The sequence below is a fragment of the Pieris rapae genome, chromosome 9, assembly GCF_905147795.1.
Source record: "Pieris rapae chromosome 9, ilPieRapa1.1, whole genome shotgun sequence".
NCBI lineage: Eukaryota > Metazoa > Arthropoda > Insecta > Lepidoptera > Pieridae > Pieris > Pieris rapae.
This window is the reverse complement of record NC_059517.1, coordinates 1,472,650-1,494,566: the sequence shown is the minus strand read 5'-3', so window position 1 is coordinate 1,494,566 and position 21,917 is coordinate 1,472,650. Positions and strand designations below refer to the sequence as shown.

Below are 21,917 nucleotides of genomic sequence, written 5' to 3'. Positions count from 1 at the left end.
TATTGAAATTCATTGAACATGTTTAAATAAATTATGTAAGTTATAACAGAAAGTATAATTTGGTTTCATATCTTCGAATATTTTACCGTACTCAGTTTTATTTATTTCAATGTCTCAATGAAGATCGTCTGGTGATACGGTCGGGTTTTAATTTTATAACACAATTAGTTTGACGCGAACGACACTGTATCATTCTAATGGGGCATGACTCCGACAAATTTTCTTGAGGTTATGAGCTGATTATGTTTTGTGATTTGCAAGAGAACCTTCTGCCTGACATTTGCTGCTACAAGTGATAGTTGCTAACAACTATATATTTCATTACATATAAAAAAAAGTATATGTAATGAGAATATCCATACTAGGAAAAGAAAATTAAAACTATGACTGGCTAACTGGCTGTATTTAAATCACCTCAAGCTGGTGAGTTTAACCACTAGATTCTGCTCTAATCACGTCATATAATATATTTAAACGAGAAAAAAGTCAATGTATAAACCCAGTATGAAGAGCATTTTGGAAGCACAGGTATTGTCCAACGAATTATGTCTTGGCACTTGACTTGACTTTCAAAAGAAGTGAAATAGTATCTTACTTATCACACCCCCTTTATATATAATAAAATGATTAACAGTGTATATATAAAATTAAACGTATTTTTAATTAAGAACTTTGGAATTCTTTTCTTCTAAACAATAGGTAATATGTATTTTTGCAATTATTGTACCTACCTTATGTAATTTAATACTTTTTCTTTACTCACAGAGGTTGCCTGGAAGAGATCGCTCGAAAGCAATAAGGCCGCCAGTTGCCCTCCTTTTCATTTAATTATGTTAATTTTTATGTCAGATATATTTTTGTTAATTTTCATATTTCGATATTCAAGTGTGTTTCCTTCATGCCAAAGACGAACACATCTACAATTTGTAAATTATAAATGCAACTCATCTCTATACATTTCCTCTATTCACTAAAACCTTTGTCCATTTATAAAGCTCCCATACAATTTATAACAATGCCATCTCATCGTCGCTTAGTTCAATAATGTTGTGGTCGGAATATTGATGAAGAAAGTTGTGGAAAGGCCCGCGAAAGGCATTTAAAATTATAATATTTTGTCGGAAGTAGGTTGTAGGACATTTAAGGATGTATGTTATTGTTTATAGTGTAAGCAAATATGGCGCGTGTAAATTGTCATTCTGCTACAACGTTTCCGGTGTCACTGATATTATACATTTTAAATATTCCTACGACATCAGAGTTCTCAAATCAGTGTACTTCAGATGTTTAAAATCAGAGTAAAATATAAAAAAAACTGTGAGCCGTCATGGGACGCCTGTCAGATGTGAAACATCGACATAATTTTGTAAAAGTAATATGCAGAAATAACAGATTGCGGTAGGAACTATATATGTCATAATGATAAAATAAAATCTTACGATTTTTTCCAGATAACGATGACTATTTATTGAATAAACATTTATTTTCATTAAATACAAAACAATTACGAATTTATTTTAAATCGTGACTGCTTAATTCGGTTAATCAGTGACTTTGGTAATACTTATATTCGATGTTGCCCCTGAGGACGGTATAACTGTGACAATTGGTCGATGGTAACTGAAGTATGTTACAAAAGAATTGGACATAACATTATAAAGATATCTATTAAATACAGCATTGCGTATGTCAATTATGCATGGCGACGTGTCGCCACACCGTACACACTACTGCATATAGACTGTATATATATAACATCATATAGCGTGGCGACGCGTCGCCACGGCATGCGTCGCCACGCCAGAAATCGGTTATACGTGCGGCGATAGATGTTTCACATCAAAAATCGTTCATTTTGGAACATAAGATCATCAAGGTATCACTTATTCCACGTCATTAAATTCGAACCAGTACTTATACTCTCTGAAGAGATTCCAATTAAATCCCGAAGCAGGTGCTTGATTGAAACTCGCAAGGGAAGCGAAAGCGTGGGTGTCCCAAGCAAACCTGGCGTCGTAAGTAGATGAGTTCATAAGATCCTCACTTTTACACCATCACACAAAACAGCAAAATTGGGTATCACTTAGTTAAGTGTATTTTTTATTGTTTGTTTCGCTTTGTAAATGTTTGATCCTTTTTGTTATGTAATTGTTTGTTATTATATATAATTTTAGTTAGCTGTAGGATTGCGAAATAAATAAACCTTTTATTCTTATTTATTTATTTAATTATAAGTAATCTTAAAGCTTATATACATATTATTAGACAACACACTAAGAAACTACAGAAAGTCAAAACAGATTACATAGATAAACGATATATATATGAAACAGAAAACAAGTAAGTACATTAATAGACAAACATACATAAAAAACTAATGAACTTAAATTTAACCGAGCAGTTTCAAACTAATCTAATTTCATAACCACAATGTGAATGTTTTGTCAATGTAGATAAATAAACGAAACAAAATATTCTTCAACATAATCCTCCGATCCTTGCTTAATCGGATTATAAAGTTGAAAATGATCACCGTGACTGTAACGAATCGCCAGGACATAAGCACAAATGGAATTTCAAAAACCGGAATATCTGTTCGTATACAGAAATGGAACTTACATTTAGTATTAAAAATGCTTTAATAAATTTATGACTTGGAGCTCGAATACGTACGTACGTATCTAGTTGCTAATAACTCAAACTTTCAATGTTTCTTTAGTCTGACTTTATCTGACTTTGTTAGACTTAATTTTAATTTAATATCCGGAAGAGAGTAACCACTACATTCAGAGTAGAGATTAATTAGCGTGATTTATTTGTTTTCTTGAGAACACTATTGTTGAGTGCCCACGGGCACTAAATGTAATACTATATCAGCACATCATCTTTGGACTTTTGGATCCAGCAGAGCAGTACTATTTTTACTTATTTCAAAATATATGTGTTTAACAATCATAGATGTGTAATTTTAAAAAGTCCAAACCAGTGGTTCCTTTTTAAAAATATACAAGCGTGATAAAAAGACGAAATATTGTAGTGGTAGCTCATATCGGTGAATTACCTACTGCATTCGTATTTCGTAGTCTGTCGTTATGGAGCGCATTTAACTATTGCATCTTTACTGTAATTGAAAGCCATCAACATAAACGATGTTTCGTAATCAAAGCTCACTGTTAAAGCCTCGGACACACCGAGAGCATGTAACTAAGAATAACTAAATAATGTTCAACGAATCAACAGTAATAAATCGAAATAAAAACTAAACAGATACATACTAAGAGAATTTAATGACGATTGCTTAACCATAGATTGGAATCTAAAAAGAGTCATTTACTGACCTATGCATTGATAATTAACATTAACTATAAGAATTGCTAGTGTTTGTCAATTTTTAAATTGATTTTTATAAATATATAAGAAATACCAATTTATCTCCCAAGAGAAATTAGGTAAATATCACTTAATAAATTTAATACTCTCGTTAAACGTAAACTTATCAATAAAGCTTTTTATAACTTTACGATTATTTTAATGATCCTAGAAATTGATTTGCTCCAGTTCAAACAATTTGCATGACTCAAAACTTGGCGATTTAATATAGTGGCAGAGATTTTAATTTTTTTAAGAATCTTCAATAGTGCATTTCATTTTCAAGCATACACAATGTGTGGGTTATATTGTGTAAAACAGTAAATAACTGTTTAATTGTTGACGTAATTACCATATAATTTTTTTTTAAAGAAACGATGAATGATGATGATGAGAAAGATGAGAGACAAATGGAGGAGGTCTTCACTCCTTTGGATCTCCAACTTGCTAGAGTTAAATAAACTTCTAAAGTACTCAAATAAATGCTATTTTTTATTTATTTTTACACGAAATGTTCCCGGTGAGAGACGACCTTAACATCGCTCGTGACATGGGCTGTGGCAATTTTAAAAAATTACTCTCGCAAAGCTTACCTTTCAATCTGGCCCGATTTCTTGTTTCCTTATTTTGTAAGTATGCAATCCTACATTAAGGCCCTATCCTAGCACCAATTACTGTGTCAGTGTCCATATAATAATAATAGACAATATTTATAATTTTCAAAATCATGTTCTTTATCAATGTTCGCCATAAAATGAATTCAAAATGTTCAAAATTGACTTGTTTGGATTTTTCTCTATCGAGCGAAGTTATTTAAATCATGTATCGATCTTTTAAAATCGATCGTTTATGTATCCAAAACTACTCAACTCCAACATATGTTGTTTCAATTTGCCTTACTTTAAGAATCGATGACAAAAAAGGAAAGGAAGTATGAACTTTTTTGGAGTATGGCGACCGGATAGGTCCTTAATCTTTTGTTATCCATACGTATATGATGAGGATAAACATGCGACTGCGACACATTTACGACATTATATCACTAACAGTAATTTGTTAACTTAATTAATAGTGACTGACTGACTTTTAATTAGTTTTGTTTTAAGGTCGCAGGTTAAGGCCCCGGCTTGTTTCAGGACAGGAGGCTGATCGTAATCGTGATGTACTTGGTTTTTAGGTATGTTCTGAGTGGCCACGTTTTGTTTCTGATTAATCATATAAAAGAAACTCACTCCTGCCTGTAGATCTTTTGAACCATATATATTTGCTTCCACGAACGATTTGATAATAATTAAAGCTACGCCTAGTAAAATTTTATTAGCAAACTGTAAGATTTTATAACGCGAACAGAATCGCTAGCAGCTCTGGATGATGATAATAGCTTAAGCTACAAAATGGATAAAGTGGAAATTCATTAGTCAGTTATAAGCTGCTTTTAAAAACCTTACAAAGAAAGCTCAGCTTTCGAGCTACAAGATTATCTAGGAAATTTTATAGTCGTAAAATTTAACTAGATTTCGTATTATATATAAAATTTACATTTTAATTATATTATATCTTGCAAGGCTTGAGAAACTAATGATTTAAGTCTAATAACAAGTAATTATACTATGTAGTAATTATATAATTTTATGACATTTTCCAATTTTTCTTTATTAAAAGGAGGTTAACGGAGACTCGCCTGATGTTAAGTGATTTTGCTGCCCATGGACACTTACATTGCCAGAAGGCTCGCAAGTGCGTTGCCGGTACGCTCTTTTCTTCAAGGACCCTAGTCGAATTGGAAATGCAATGTAGTTGGATTTTTGCAGACTTTACTGTTATGATATTATGCTCTTTGTTTTTTTAACTATATTTTATCAAGTTATTATTTTTTTAAGCTTTTTATTTTTGTATTATTTTTAACATAAGACAGAGTAGTACAGGGTTTGTGGTTCTTCATACTACAGCTGCTCGTCGATGTATTTCCGAACCAATCAATCCTTAACAGGCCGGTAATGACGAGTTCATTAATCCTACTGTGTGCTGTTGTAAATGTCAACAGCAAATCACTTAACATCAAGTGACCTCCTTTGCCCCTGTTCCAAATCATCAAAAAAATCGACGCAGTCTGAAGACTTTAATTACAACAAATAAACCTTTTAGCAATTATACACAAATACAGGTCAATAACGAGTAAAATGTTATATTCGAAAACATTCAATGTATCCGCATAATCGTTGAAACATGGCTCGAAATATTGAAATGTCAAAATTGCACTGAATTTATTGATAATGCTCTCGGCGATATAAAATGTATTCAATGACAGTTTCGATAAATTTTAATTTCGTTAATTGTTAAATTATCTTTACTGTTTAAAATGTATAGTACTTTATATTTTATTATTTTGAATTGGATTGAATTGGCTTTTGCGTGAAAAGTACCATGCCGTATTTATAGGGCTGGCCTCATATGGTTTTTATAATTGAAATGCAAATTTTGTTTAGTATAGACATAATTAATAAGGCGGAAAGTGGGCCGTAGGGTGAAAGAGCACATATTAAAGATTTAAGTTGGCGTCTGGTAGATAATACCGGTGACCTCAGGGCTGTTACTTTTCTTGCTCAAAGTATCGCATCATAAAGAGGAAACACTGCCTCGGGGAGCAACCTTTTTAAATTTGTTTTAATTTTCTTTGTAATAATTAATAATTATTTCTATTACGCAGGTTAAGAAAACTGTATATTTGATAATGTTTAGATTTTATAAACGGGTTTGTTTATTACAGTATTACTATAATGTTTATTGTAGTGCCTTCGTTACAATTAAGTTTGATATTCGACTAATATTATTAATAATTACTAAAAGACAATACATATTAAAAATATTTTTTTTTTATTTTACAAAAAGATTTTCAAAGGTTGTTGTTGGTGTAGTCACTATACGAATCCAAGACATATTATTTTAAGAAATTTCGCAATAGTCAGAGATTAAATACATATAATATATATATGTACATTAATATATTCTACGATGATACGATCGGATATTATTCTGATTTGTAAAGTTGAAGTGACGTCTCGTAAGAAAAATTTATCATACAAATATTTCTTCTTTGACCACAGAATTTTAAAGTTTATTTCGATTTCCCTGATGCAAAAACTTTCTGATGGTAGAATATTTTCGATTTAAGATCGATTTACGATATATATAACGTTGACACGTCTTATTATTATTTTTAAATTAAATTGAGCTTTACGTTAGTTATTTAAATGCAATCCTTCAACTTGACTCCTGTGCTTGGATCACATATTGCACCAATGGTTTTAGAATTATGTCATAAATTTTACCACTTCACTTCCTCCTACAGTCACACACAATGTAAGGAAATCGGCATGTCTCAAACAAAAATGAGTCAGAGGTACAGGAGATAAAGAAACGGATGCAATCTGAGGCAGGAGGTCTTACACCTGGGTAGGATACAGCTGTGAGCCGCAGCTGCTAGCTATAGATGCATCGTAAAATCTATACGTAAGGATTGTGTCAAAATTTACTGGAATTCCTGAGGGACAATTTTTGATTCGACACAAAAAATGCCCATTTCAATTATTAATACATCGGCTATGTTAGAAGTCATGCTAACTTGGATTTACGGAATATGACCAAGTACTGATGCGTAATATAGAATCAAACTACAATTAGATATATATACGTATTATATATGACAGAAATAATATGAATGACATTTTTGCCAGTTACAAATTGATGTTGAAATCTTCATCAAAAACCAATTCAGAGAAGTTCTATAACAAACTGATCATTTCTCAGAATTCTGAAAGGTTTAATGAAGACAACTAAAGCGTCAAAGTTGTCTTTTGATCTTTTGTAAGGGAAATACTTTACAAGTTACAGCCATCTTTTGTAAGTTTCATAATTTGTTTCCCTGTTAGAATTTATTAAGTTTATTTAAATGAAGGTCCATATTTAAAAAAATACAATAATTCTTGGTATCGCCCTCAGATTTTCCTCTGGTTTCAATAGGCCTGGGACACACCGTCGACTTTTTGAATATAGATCGGTTTTTTCTTCAAGCGATTGTGGTGCACAGCCGGGAAACCTCGACCAACTAATTTCTACTGTTTCTTATTTCACTATTATATGATATAAACGTGTATTAAACTCATTTTCAATATTCAATGACTGGTGGATTAAGAAAGAATCCATAAAAACGCCATATTTGGTAATTCACTTATTAATTCCTAAACATGACTTTCCTTTTTGGGGCGCTTCTAATGATGGGCACTAGATTAATGTTATACGCTGAAGTATCCATAATTCCGCTTGTTACGACGGCAAACGCTGATGGAATTAGTTGTTATTAAAAATCGAAACAAGTAAACATATTTTTTGTGGGTTCAGGATAAAGGTTCAATGACTTGAATCAAGAACTAAGCTTGTTTGGAGCCAGTCTGGATTAAAACATTTAAGTTTCAGCTTCGTACGTCGAAGCTGTACACTAACACCTCTATATCTAATTAGCTTTAAAATAGTATTGTCTTTTATTAACATAACTTTTACACATTTAAAGAAAAACACTTTTTAACGGATTATAGTTATGTATTATTGTATTTAACCCCTTCCTGCATGATTTTTTGTTTTCGAGCCAAAAAAATATATGTTACGTAAAAAAATAAATAAAAAGACACGTATTTTAACAAATTAAAATTTATTAAAAAATATGTAAGAAAATCAGGTTTTTCCACTTTGGTTCAAATATGGCACAATATGCAGAAATTGCAAAAAAAAGTATTAAATAGTATGAAACAGCAGGAAACAATTTCTCTTCTCATTCAAGCATAAGTTGACTTGACATTTCCTGCATGGCATGTGGTATCTACCGTTGCACTCAGGCACTTAGCAACGCTACCTGGATAACCCGATACGCAAGTGATCCAGCTGGTCAAGAGGAACATCTAGTTCGAATCCAGAAAGATGGCATTATTATAGCTCTAATAGCTCCTCTGGACTTCTTCTCTTGGATTGCAGTTTCGATAAGATTGCAGGATCCGCGTTTGGCGACTGTGCTGGGCTTATTGGTCATAGTGAGGGCTTCCACCACAGCTACTTTGAAATCGCTAAGGGGAAACCATGCACCAGCGTCAATATTTCCACGTCTATATAACAGCCAAGTATTGACTGTCGTCATATCCAAAAGATGAAAGAATATGCGGTGATAAAATTTGTGTGATCAGATCTGGATTCCGCTTAACCAGGAAGTGCATCTAACAGATCCACACCTTCCATGTGACTGTTGTATGACGTGACAGCCTTTGGTCGGGGAACAGCTTGGTGCACTTTTTCTTTTTTAACGTAACGTCTCACTTCGGTCATGGGTTTGCTGCCAACGTAGGTCATAGATCATAGCCAACCTGACCTTTGGGAATTTGGGTTGAATTATCATTGAAATGTAAGAAACGTTTAATTTCTTCAAAGCGATTACAGGATGATAACTCTAATTCCGTTATATCAGCAGGCAAGCTGGTATTGCCTAAGAACTGAATTTCTGTTTCTGTTTTCTCTAAAAAGCTGTCCCTCCATCTAGTTTTTGCGTTTCTGTTAGCACGTGAACTGGTACTGGTAAGTTCTGATAATGGAATGTCGCCTTCCATGTCAGAATCTGATTCAGGTAGTATTATAGGTGGCCGATCCCTAGCCCGTTTTCTGTAGTTATCATAATCAGAAACCTTTTCATCAGTGGTGCCGTTAGGAAGTTTTTGAATGATGGTATGTATGTACACCACCATAAAATTTTATTGGGTCCATTATATGTACTACAACAAAACAATATGAATCTAAAAATTGAGTCTCTTAGTATTTCATCCGAATGGGGTGTTGTTCATTTAGTTTGCATTCAGCCTGAATCACATAATCATTATTGATGTTAAAAATAAATTTTCTATATCTTTAATTATAAAAAAATGTTTTTCCTGAACCTGCTGCCTTTCATTGAAATAAAAAACCACAGTCCGCAAGTATTACGTTAATGCATAATGTACCAAATATAAACCAACAGTAAAAGGAATATTTCTGCATGTTGGCTCATATTTAGTCCAAACCTTAAAATAACATTTTCGCAGAGTAAAATCATAAAAATACAGAAAACCTTACCTTGTCCAGATAAGTTGCAATATCTCACCTACGTTACGTATTTTTACTAACTGAAATTGGGATGATAACTATTTTTAAACGAATTTTAAAAAGACACTTACGCGGGGCACCGGTCGAAATATGTCCTTCTAACTTGCAACTCATTTTTAGTACAGCTATTTACTCAGAGATGGTGTTGTTAGTATTTAGTATGGAAGCGTATGTACCGGTTATGATCCTTCTTGCAGAAAACGAAGTTTTATTTATTCAAACAGGAAATATTGATCAAAGAACGGTGTGGATCATATTTGTACCAAAATGCAGGAAGGGGTTAAACTTATAATTATTTGTACATAATTTTAAATTTAAACCGACGTTTCGCGTGCTTTACAGCGTGCGTGGTCACGGTGACTGAAGACAAAGGTGTTAAATGTCAAAAAGTATTACAGCTGCAGAAAATGTTGTGTTATCTGTATTTATTTCCCCGGAGTTGGTATCGACTAAAAGATGTAGGGTTTTTGCAGAAATTGCTCACGGTGTCCTCCATTTTCGCGGATTGGATAACTATAATCCGTTAAAAAGTGTTTTAGCTTTAAAATGTTTGTCACACATTGTAAAATTACAAGAAAGAATTTCTTAAAAACTTAAATTTATGTATGGAATTAGCTACTTTACACTATTTGACATGTTATCAAGATCGGTCCATAGACAGAAAACCAAACAAAAATAAATTTAATATATTTTAACTATCATAAATAAATTTGATATTATTAGTTCACTTACATAAATTTAAGCGATGTTCTTTAGATTTTTAAGTGAAGCAAGTACATAGTTATAAGTCTGAAACTGGGAACTTATCTTGAGATTATCGGCATCGTTACTTAATATTTTATGGTAGAGATTATGTATTATTTGTCATGGAAATAATTGCCATTGCTCTTACAACAGAATGCTTACATAAAGGGACGTGTTTACTCTAGTTTAGATTAATCTCATGAGATTAAATTACTTCGCAATGTCATTATGTCATGGAGAGATTGAGAACATCACGGAAGATGTGTTAATTAGTTTTTTCGGCTATCTGATAATATTTATCAAAATATTATTATATGTATCTTACGAAACACAAGTTTTATTAATACAATTAAACAATATTTACAATTTTCTTAACCTACAAAGTAATTCTTAAAATATGTAATTAAAAAGGGAATAAAAACAAATTCAAAAAGTTTGGTCCCCGTTGACAGTAGACAGAGTTACAGTATTGCGATATATTTTCGTTTAGCGAGGAAAGCACCATCTCTGGGGTCACCGGTACTATTTACCAGGCGCCAACTTAAATCATTAATTAGCGCCTGTGCACTTGAACCCCATGGCCCAAGAGTCTCTACTCCAAAGGGAACAAACTCAACTTGTTTCTAATTTAATCAGGGTTGCCAATTTCCTTGATGCTTCCAAGTTTTGTAACTTTTCACCATAGTAGAACTCTTCAATTCTGAAGGACGTGTTAGTGACGTGTCGCACAACTTTCTCCCCCTGTCTTCAGCAAGCCTCTGCGCCTCTGTGATAGTAAGACCTGTAATGGTCGGTACTTATCGGTCCAGCGAGTAGGGGATCGGACTTGAGGTCAAGTCGGCAACGAACGGTCCACTTGACTCTGCCTGCTTCTGCAGGTTTTAATAGAAAAACTCATCGAGTGGAACTACATTACAAGCATACGAAAAAAGCATTTTCGGAACGAAAATGAAATTAATATAAAATATTTTCGTCGCCTGATATTGCAGAACTTTTTTTTATGGCATGTTTTGTCGCCTACATTCACTTCTGGGCTGTTCACACTTCGTTCTGGGGCTAGCTGCCAGTCTTAATGGCTTTCAAGGAAAGAGAAATTATGCCCGTCGTCATATATTCAAATATATTGCAACGCTTGGAGACTTTCGGGTGCGTTTCCGGAAGAATTGTTATGCGCAGTTAAGTCTAATGGGTTCGGAACTACTCCAGGCAGCTGATTCCACATAGTGGTAGTGCGCAGCAAAACCTGTCTTAAGAAATGCTCAGTTATGTAACGACGGACTTCGAGGTGCTCCGGATGGTATTTTGTATTTTGCTTTCACGTCCGATTATGAACCTCAGCTCCGAAAGAATTAGAAGTATTATTTAAGCACTGCCCTCGTTATAAAATAAAAAAATAAAATACGTTTATTTTGGAACATAAGATCATCAAGGTATCACTTATTCCACGTCATTTAATTCGAACCTGTAGGCATCCCTACTCAAAGAAGACAGAGAGAAAAAGCCGGCGTAAAAAACACTCGGTACTCTTTTACGTTCATGTGACTCATCTCTGTGACTTATCTCCTTCTCTTTCCCCCCCCCCCCTTCCATTTCATTACTAATAATAATAATAGTTGCGTAAAACCAACTATCATGAGCTCGTGTGATAAAAGCAATTCCTAATCCATTTGTCATACAAAGCAACATAAGATCAGAATTAATTCATCAAATGTATTTCACATACAAAATTGCATACAAAACGTCAATTGCGTTGTAGGGAGTCTATTGTTAGTGTAAATTAGGCAACGATTGCTTCGTAGAATTGAGCAATTCGATAAGCAATAACACAGTGTTATTGAAGTTGCTTTGTGAGACATGTCTAAAGGATTAATTGAGATTTGGTTACATTTATTGATCACAAAATTAAATATGCAAGTTGTAATGTATTAGCCGTATTCATTAGAACTCAGAAATACTTATAAAAGAATCGACAAAAATATAGTTACAAGAACATTTATGTGTACTGGTCGCTACAAGTCTTAATCTTAAAAGAAAGCCATACATATGGTATCTATTTTCCAGATCAGTTTTCTTTGTAGGCTAAGATCTGGCGTCTGGGTCTGACACTCGTTATCAATTTTACGGCTGACTACTTTTTTTACTTCCCTTCAGTAATATACTAAGTATATAGAAATAATTGGTCAATTAATTATTATCATGTAGTTTATCCTTCATAATATCTCTTTAACTTCTATTAGTTTTTAAAACTTACAATGACAAAATTTAACTATTAGTTTATCCAGTGTAAATGAAACATTACAATTGATGTTTGTTATTTAATTAATACTTAATTCAATATTATAATACAGCCCACGAACCCAGAGTTGACTGAGTCGTTAAACTGTTTGCCGACCAGTTTTTGTTTTTTTCTTAAGCCTAAACCAAAATAGACTAAAGAGTTATCTAAACAAATCCCTTTAGAAAAATATTTGAAACTTATCAGAACCGTAATACAGAGGATCAGCTCATGATTCAAAATATATTTTACACATATATTAACTTAAGCTATAGCTAAGCTAAGCTATAAGCTAAAATAATATAGAAAATAAATAAAAATAAGATGGTATTAATTTTAATTAGATAAGTAAGCGTTTGGAGATGGGCCAATGTGAAAAGTTATATTTGTAGGAAATAAAAAGGCTTTTTTATTTTATTTATTTATTTATTAACTTAAGCGTAACAAAGACCTTGGGCCAAAGGAATTGTGATTGGTCAATTGATAATCCTATCGCGTGTCTGTGATTGGGGGAATATCAGAACAAAATACACTTATAATAAAAAATACACAACCTGTACCTTCTGAATCTTTATCACAACAACAAACGAAACGTCAGGATAATGTCATAACTGTAATAACTTTGTATTCAGGTAAAATAAAAGTTACACAAACTAAGACAACACAGACATTTGATTCTTATTTTCATTTAATACCTACAATGTACCGCATTCATTACTTAATGGAACATTGCAAGCTAAAATCTACCTATTTCATCCTAGGAATAAAAGCGCACCACAGTACTATAGCTGATAAAAGAACGGAAAAGAACATATACTATGCAACTTCCAATTGTGACGACTATTTAAATTATATTATATGTTTATTCTGTGCGATTAGAGCAACGACTATTGAGAAAACTAAAACAATACAAAACGAAGACCGACTAAGATATTGTGGTAAAAAAAAACGATTGACTTTACTAATGACAGAAATTACAGTGTGAGTGTTCATGGGCAGTAGTATCAATTAATGACATGAGCCCCTGTTAGACCACCCCCTGTGACACAAAAACAAATAAAAAAGAATAAATTATCATAGTTGGTGAATTTAAACTTTAACTATGTTATATTTAGACATGTTTTTCAAGAATCAAGAAATTTTAACCGTTAACATAAAAATATTTTTTTACATTGAACAGGGGGCAAACGGGCAGGATGCTCACACCTAATGTAAGTTATACAATGAATAACATTCTATGTTGCTTCTATTATACAAATTACTATAATAACCCTGTGCGAGATATTTATATTTTCGTACTCCAAACAAAACATTTATACAATATATAATTATACAAAGATTACATAATAAAAAAGACTTAAACATTAACAAAAGGAAAAAATCTTAAATTTACATTTAATTAAGTAATAAATAAATATATGAATTACCACTACATAAACAGTATACTGTAATGAGACTACTATCTTTTAACTTTGGCTACATTTCTTGACTTAACCCCTAACGTGGGTTAAAACCTCGAGTTATTTGAAAGTTTTTGTAAAATGATTTAAGGGATTCCTCTAAGCTTTCCTTTCTTGCAAATAAAACCAAAGTGAAAGAAATTATTTATATGCAGTTTAAAATAGCAGTTTTCAATCAAATTAAGTAAATATCTATACTTAAGTATACCCAAAAAGAGTACTACCTAAGTATGTATATATAAATACTTTTATATACAAATTTTACTCTAACAAGACGTGTCTCCTAAATAGATCAATCCATACATTAATTAATAAGCGATAAAAATCGCTGTTTTAAAAAATAACGTATACAAATAAAAACATAAATTGATTACTTAAATTTTTTTATGTAAACGGACATAATATGTATCACTACTTAAGAGATTTGCTTTTTTACGAATAAATTCGAAGGATTAGTTTTATTAAACTTTATGGCTAAGTCTGCGAATAAGAACCAGCTACAATAAATTGTTATAAAATCTTCATGATTATATAGTTTTATTATTAAACCCTCTTTAGATCAAAGTTATAAATATATAATTAATGTAAGGTACCAAAGTTTGTACAGCTGATATTGTATACGATATTCATAAGTTTTCACTCTTCCAATATAAATAATTCATATAGTGATTGACCATGACCGAGGTTCACTTTTTGAATACCAAATTGTTTCACAACAGTCCATTTCGCTGAGTCGCTTTTCTAGTCGGCTTCAAATAAATCAATAATGTACAAGTCACTACACTTGTTTGAGAGTTTCTGGAGGTTCAAATCCCGGCTGTGTACCAATAGACTTTTCTTACTAATTAAATATTTTTAAGTGCATATATTTTTCGTGTATAAAAGCTAGTTTTTCGTATACATACATATACCTATATATACAATACCACACACGGTTCACAAAAAAAATCAGTGGAGTTACAACCTCTTTAGGTCTTGGCCTCAGAGTTCTGATTATGTTTCATGATCATTTTTAAATCTTATAGGCAAGTAGGTGATCAGCCTCCAGTGGCTGACATACGTCGTCGACTTTTTGGGTCTAAGACATGTTGGTTTCCTCACGAGGTTTTCCTTCACCGTTCGAGCAAATGTTAAATACGCACGGTTCATATATAAACGTAAACCCATTATTTATCCATTGAGTCGGTATTGAATAACTGTAAGAATATATAGGAGTTTTTAAATTCACCTATTGATACATTTGTTTCGAAGGACTTCATCTTAAAACAATGTTGACCGTAATTTTCATAACATAGAAAGCTCTATCTACCTATAGTCATAAGTTTCGATATATTGATTTCAATATTTCAAAACAGATGAAACTATTTTATTAATTAACTACATATTTAAAAACAATTTACATGAAAATATATTTCCAATTTTCTCCTACAAACTGACAGGAAAACAAAACATACTCCTTCGAGAAACGATAATGAAATAACAAGTGTCACCTCCGACATTTTATATTATGTCGATATTAAAACCTCGGGATAATTCAGGGTAAGCTTTATAAATACAGTTTTGTTTCAGGAATATAAACTAGAATTTTTAATGATATTAAATAGGTTTATTTAAATATGTAACAATAAAAGAAGCGTTATAAAAACAATTTATACTTAAACTATTTGTCGTCGTGTTGAGACCATTTTGCTGCCTTCAAAAACCAGAAGGAAGTTTAAAATTGTGAATTTTTCTTCTCCACTACCTGAAACAGGGTTGTAAGATTTTCTTTAAAGGCTTACAGAAAATGTATTAACGAAACACATTTATTAAATAAAAAAATACTTATATAATTTGACTACCATTCATTATAATATCTTTGATTTGGGGATAAGTAAAAAAACCTGGGTCAGAGTTCCCAGCTCTTCCATAACAAATTTAATAGTAAGTTCATAATAATATAAATTTTAGGTAAATATATAAACTTAACGTATACTACGTATACCCACCTAGCCATTTCACTGTCTCCTGTTTACGTATACGTTTACAGCTCAAATGGAGTTTGAATGTAAAACAATTCAATATCTGATATCTGAAATGTTTTAAAAAATAATTAACTGCTCGGTCGGAGAGAGAGAGAGAGAGATCTTCATTAATATAATAAAGGAGATCAACGATTCATATGTTGAAATTGCAAAAACCCCTTGGTTCTATCTTCACTAATATATTGATATTTTGAAAATAGTATTAGATACCATAAATAGATAGTTAGCACATGTATGGAGTTATTGAACAGATTTTGTACTTTAGCAGTTAATAAAAGTGTAATTAACGTGATTTATATGCAGAGTGAGCGCAAAACGGGTGTCGCAATGGGAGGAGCTGATGCGGAAGTTTTCCGATGCTCACAAGGAACAGTGCAAGTAACTATAATTTACATAATTAAACAGCTATCTATGGCTATAGTTTTATAGCTATGATTTAAAGGAATTTTAAGGATTTTTTTTTCTACTTTACCAAAAATTTTCTGATAATTTTTTTTTATTTTATTGTGTGCTTATTTTATCTTGTATTTTTTAATTTATATTTTTTTAACACTTATGTTTGATATTGAAAGATTTAGTTAATAAATAAAAAACTTAATAAACAAATAAAAAATGTGTGCGTAGACTAGTGTAGGTACACACGTAAGAAGCGAAACTTCTTTATGACCTTATTTTTCGAAAAATGATCTACTATATGCAATTAATGTGTACAGAATTAGAATTAGAACTTCATTAATTATATATTCTTGTTAGTAATGGCTTCGAATCGATGATGAACGAACGAATGAACGAGAAACGATGGTGCGTAACGGAAAAATGTGACGCGTCACCGAAAATGTGACGGTAATTTTTTTTCAACGCCGATAAAGAAGTTTTACTTCAAAGAATACAGACATAAGTATGAGGCCTAGCCTCATACTTATGTCTGTATATACGTGTATCCCTGTGTCTATCAAGGTGTCTATCATCTAAATAGGTTGTAACGCCACTGATTTATTTATTAAATAATTATAATAGCGGTAAATTAGAAATACTTGACAGGTTCAATCTTGTTTAAATTGTGAATAATGATTACTTTTTATATACGTCTACATTTTACGAGTATACATAAAAGCTAAACTTACAGGGCAAAGAATTTAAATGTGTACTAATCGCGAAGATTAAAGAACTATTTTTATCACTTAACACAAAACACGTTATTTACAGAACTAATGTTTTCTTAAATTTTCCAGAACAGTTTCCCTAGATATACCCCGGGTCCAGCGATCAGTCAAGCAGTTCCCAACGGGGTCACAGTACGAGGGTACCTGGGATGTTCTCGGCATGAGCGGATATGGAGTGTATAAATTTCCCAACGGTATTATGTTTAGAATATTTCCTATATACATTTTAATTCTATATTTTAATAGCAGTATGAATTGCGAATAAATATTCCTTAATTAACTGTGCTTAAATACATTGAAATTTCTGATTTTCTGTCATTTTGGCATCTCTAGTAAGATCAAGTGTGTTGAGAGCAATTTTATTTCTACGCTTTCACGTTCATAAGTGTTTACCTATAAATAAAGATATTTTGAGTTTGAGATAATATATTGCATGAAAAAGATTCTTAATAAGACGGCAGCACGCTTGCGAGTCCTCTGGCAGTGCGAGTGTCCATGGGCGGCGATGCCACTTAACATCAGGTCAGCATCCGTAATTCCATTGAATACAACATCGGTAAATTACCGATGTTGTATTCACTTTATTACCGCTCATAAATTTTGGTAGTTCTAGTAATTTCTCGAGAGTACTGAAAATAAAATTCTAGCGTCAAGACAAATATTTTCCGATTACGATGTAATTTTTCCAATTATTCCCAGCTTTGCCAAGTGACTTTTATAATGAGACACGTTCAAATTTGTATTCTACCTGTGTTTCTACGTTACCTATATTTTTTGCAGGGTCCCTGAATTTTTATGACGGCCTTCATTTTACGGGAACATATTTTGTTTTTATAAGCTTTATACACAAAGTAATCATTTATAATTTAACTCAAAACTACCTATTGGTTTAATTTTGGTCAAATCATGAATGAAAAAAGCTTTTTTAAAGTATTTTTTTTAGAAAAAAAGTTAAGATTCACAAAATATAGCTTATAGAAATTTGTTTAAGTATGCTGGTGACGATTTCAAATAAGAATGAAACTCTTGGTAGGTTTTTTTTATTGCTGCCCAATTTTTTGCGCGATTCCTGAAAACAATTTTGCGTCCCACAGTCCATTTCGGGAGCCGGACACTCGTTATTGGAAAAGGAACAGTCGTGTCTAAAACAGGACGTTTGGTCATGTTATTTATACCTAGTCCATCCAGTTCTGTGACAAATGAAAATGTTGTTGTATCTATTGATAGTACAATATATAACATAGCACAAGAAAACTATGCTTCTCATTTTATGACAATTTTCAATACTATATAAAAATTATGCCTCTTATTTTTTCTATTTACGGTAATATCATGCAAACTAAACGACACTTTACTCCATTTGCTCACCATAAACAATCTAGACATGTTGACACTAACAAAAAATTCATAATTTTCTTTATCCGATATTTTGCTTACAGGCGTCATATACGAGGGTGAATTTGATGATGGATTATTTCATGGAGAAGGTGAGCTGAAGTATCCCAGCGGAGAAATTCTTCGTGGCAAATGGAAGAAAGGTGCTCTGATTGAGAAGACACTTATTTTTGCTGACGGATTGGAGTATGATGATATTGATTGGTCTTATTGCAGAATGCCTGATAGGAGGTAGTTATGGAAATGTTTTATTATTTACTAACTTTATAGAAATCTTTTAATACATTTTAAAATCCATAATCACTTGTTTTCGATAGGGCTACGCTTCTTAGGCCTAAAAATTCGTAGACTGGTTGAGTTGTATAATTCGAATAGGACACACGGAACTTTGATCACCGATGATAGTTGCTGTCGCTGATAGACTATAACTTTGTATCCAAGCGAAAATAATGTATACAATCTATACAGATTTACTATCGAACATAACAACGGCTTACAACCAGCTGGCCAGTCTTACATGACCCCAGAACAGCCATCACGTGAAGTTCCCCAGGGTTATTACGATACTGGTGATGGATTCTATGATCCAAAAACGAAGGTCATTTATAGTGTGCATGACTTGACTGCTATCATAAGGTAATCAATAAAACAGTCGTTTCCTTACTGAAGTTAGAAAAAAACACAAAACGGCCTAATGATATGTCCTTTGCCCAATCTTCGTTAAATTTAAATAATCAAGTATGATCCCCGCCTGACTTATAATAATTTGACAATATTTCGCTTCTATCAGGGTTATAAGTTCTGAATTATCATAGGTCCCCATCAGTTCGTGAACAGCAATGGATTATAGACAATTGTCGCTCCAATCCTATTCCAAAATTGGGTCCCCGCAAGGACCTGTATGAGGAGTGGGTGGAACCGATGCTCCATCTACCAAGCAACTCTCGGCAAGACTCCATGCCGTTTATGGCACCTAGCAAGTCAAATCCATCAGTCGGACAGGATTTTGATGTACGTCTAACCAAACTCATTATGGGTTGTTTTAAGTTGTCAAATGCCTTATTTATGTCGTTTATCTTAAATATTGTTATTATTTCTGAGCCATTTCATTAATATATTTAATCATAGGTCATCCAGTCATAACCTGTATTCTCTGGTATGTATTTTTGTTTTAAAGAAAAGTAGATGATTAGCCTTCTGTCTGACACATCATCGATTTTTGGATTTGAAACGATTCAATTGACAATCTTTATAAATGGGTAATGACTAATGGGTAATACTCCGGTCAATTTAGACATCCAAGGTTACAAAAATTCGCACTTGGCTGAATATTGGTAGGATTGCTCAATACACTATTATAAAGGAAATGTGAAAAGTCCTCATCGATCCGGCACGTGCAAAAAAATTTACTCGGGTTCAAAGGTCACAAAAACGGGTTTTTCGCGATTTTCAGCAAAATGGTAAGTTTTATCATAAAATTAGCTCAGACAAAAATTGTATATCAGATAATTATCTATAAAAAATGTCTAAATACTTTTTTTCCTAAGAGCCACCGTTTTTGAGATATAACGATTCAAAAAGTTGAAAGAGTTGTAATCGTCATAATATGCACACGTTTCCACGCCACCTTTGAGGTAGTGTACTTAGCGCGTTTTTTTAATGTGGTTTCCCCGGTAGGCCTATTCCACTGATCTTTTATGATTCTGTTTAATTTGAAACTATTGAATAACTGTAGATATTGACAAAGGTTGAAAATGATGAAAGGGGTGTAAATTACAAAAAATAAGAAAATTTATCCGTCTGAATCTAAATCATCATTAACTTCTGCTTTCTCTTGTTCTTCTTCTCTTCCTTCTCCTTCTTCTTCTTCTTCATCTTCTTAATTCTGGGTGTTAATAAATTGTTCCAATAATGACACATCGCATGTCTCTTCGTCAACATCAAATGAATCTTCAATTGTTGGCAATTCAACATTGGAGCATGACTGGCCTTGACAGTTTGTACATGCTACAGAACAAAACAGTCCAACTTTTTTGCAACCACATTTTGCACTACATCCTTTTTTACAGTTCCAAAAAATGGTGTTGAGTAGTTTTTCTGGTGCAGGTGGAAGTAAAGTTTGAACTGGCTCTAATGAATTGTCGACCAACTTCCAACCCCAGTCTTTTGGGTCTAACTGATTACCAAGCCACACTTGAACTTGGTAATATACCCGAAAAAGATGTTGATGAGCAGCCGCTGAGGTTGGAGGAAGACATGCTAACTGCACTTGTTTTTTATTTCGAGTATTTTTAACGAAACATGCATATCTGAATTTATCTAAGCACGTAATTTTTTTAGGAGCTCCATACATAGCGAGAAGAATTTTCATATTTTATATGTGTAAGTCACACTGACCGATAGAACGATATTTTTGCTTGTATTACGGCTTCAGTGATGTATATACGTGGTGTACTTATACATATTATGACGATTACAACTCTTTCAACTTTTTAAATCGTTATATCTCAAAAACGGTGGCTCTTAGGAAAAAAAGTATTTAGACATTTTTTATAGATAATTATCTGATATACAATTTTTGTCTGAGCTAATTTTATGATAAAACTTACCATTTTGCTGAAAATCACGAAAAACCCGTTTTTGTGACCTTTGAACCCGAGTAAATTTTTTTGCACGTGCCGGATCGATGAGGACTTTTTATATTTCCTTTATAATAGTGTATTGAACAATCCTACCAATATTCAGCCAAGTGGGAATTTTTGTAACCTTACCCCTATTTTTTAGTCTAATTTGACCGGACTATAAACAATAACACGTAATAAATATTTTATTTTAAAATATTTCAGTCTGTATCTGAATTTGGAACCTGTTATTGGAGAAAAACTTCAGAAGGAGCCTGGAATAAGCGATTTATTAATTTTGAACCTACTGAGGACTGAAAATAAATTCACACATTATTCACACACGACGAAAAGAATCGTCTATACTAATATTTCGTTGAAGAGGTTGTTTGTTTGTTATTAAAATATATTATTAATCAAAGTTTTTTATTCAAGATCTTGAATAAAGTTATCTCTGACAGTGTTGGATTTCAATAAATATTTTGTGATACTATACTTTGTAGGAAAACACAATCTATTTTTTGATAATAAAATTATATTGCGGGGCGTATGCATTTGGAGGGTATACTCAATATTATTAATATAGACATTTTATGTTATGCAATATTAAATTCTTTAAATTTTATACGGCGTAGGTAAAGTTTTGTTTTTTTTATAGAATGGGGCAAACGGGCAGGAGGCTCACCTTA

The 21,917-nt window shown here is 32.4% G+C and overlaps 1 protein-coding gene across 1 annotated transcript; it reads left to right on the top strand.

Moving 5' to 3' along the window:
* The first annotated feature begins 15,491 nt into the window (after positions 1 to 15,491).
* On the top strand, positions 15,492 to 21,604 carry LOC110992596 (MORN repeat-containing protein 5-like). Its single transcript, XM_022258478.2, has 7 exons — positions 15,492 to 15,564; positions 16,353 to 16,427; positions 17,282 to 17,406; positions 18,652 to 18,838; positions 19,076 to 19,243; positions 19,423 to 19,618; positions 21,454 to 21,604. The coding sequence occupies exons 1-7, from the start codon at positions 15,533 to 15,535 to the stop codon at positions 21,544 to 21,546; spliced, it is 876 nt and encodes a 291-aa protein (XP_022114170.1). The 5' UTR covers positions 15,492 to 15,532; the 3' UTR covers positions 21,547 to 21,604.
* Positions 21,605 to 21,917: the final 313 nt, after the last annotated feature.

Excerpts from the sequence above, each read along its gene's own strand:
- LOC110992596 (XM_022258478.2), top strand. The coding sequence starts at position 15,533 with ATGTCGATATTAAAACCTCGGGATAATTCAGG. Across the intron at positions 16,428-17,281 it reads GCTCACAAGGAACAGTGCAA|AACAGTTTCCCTAGATATAC; the intron begins GTAACTATAATT and ends TAAATTTTCCAG. Across the intron at positions 19,619-21,453 it reads CAGTCGGACAGGATTTTGAT|TCTGTATCTGAATTTGGAAC; the intron begins GTACGTCTAACC and ends AAAATATTTCAG.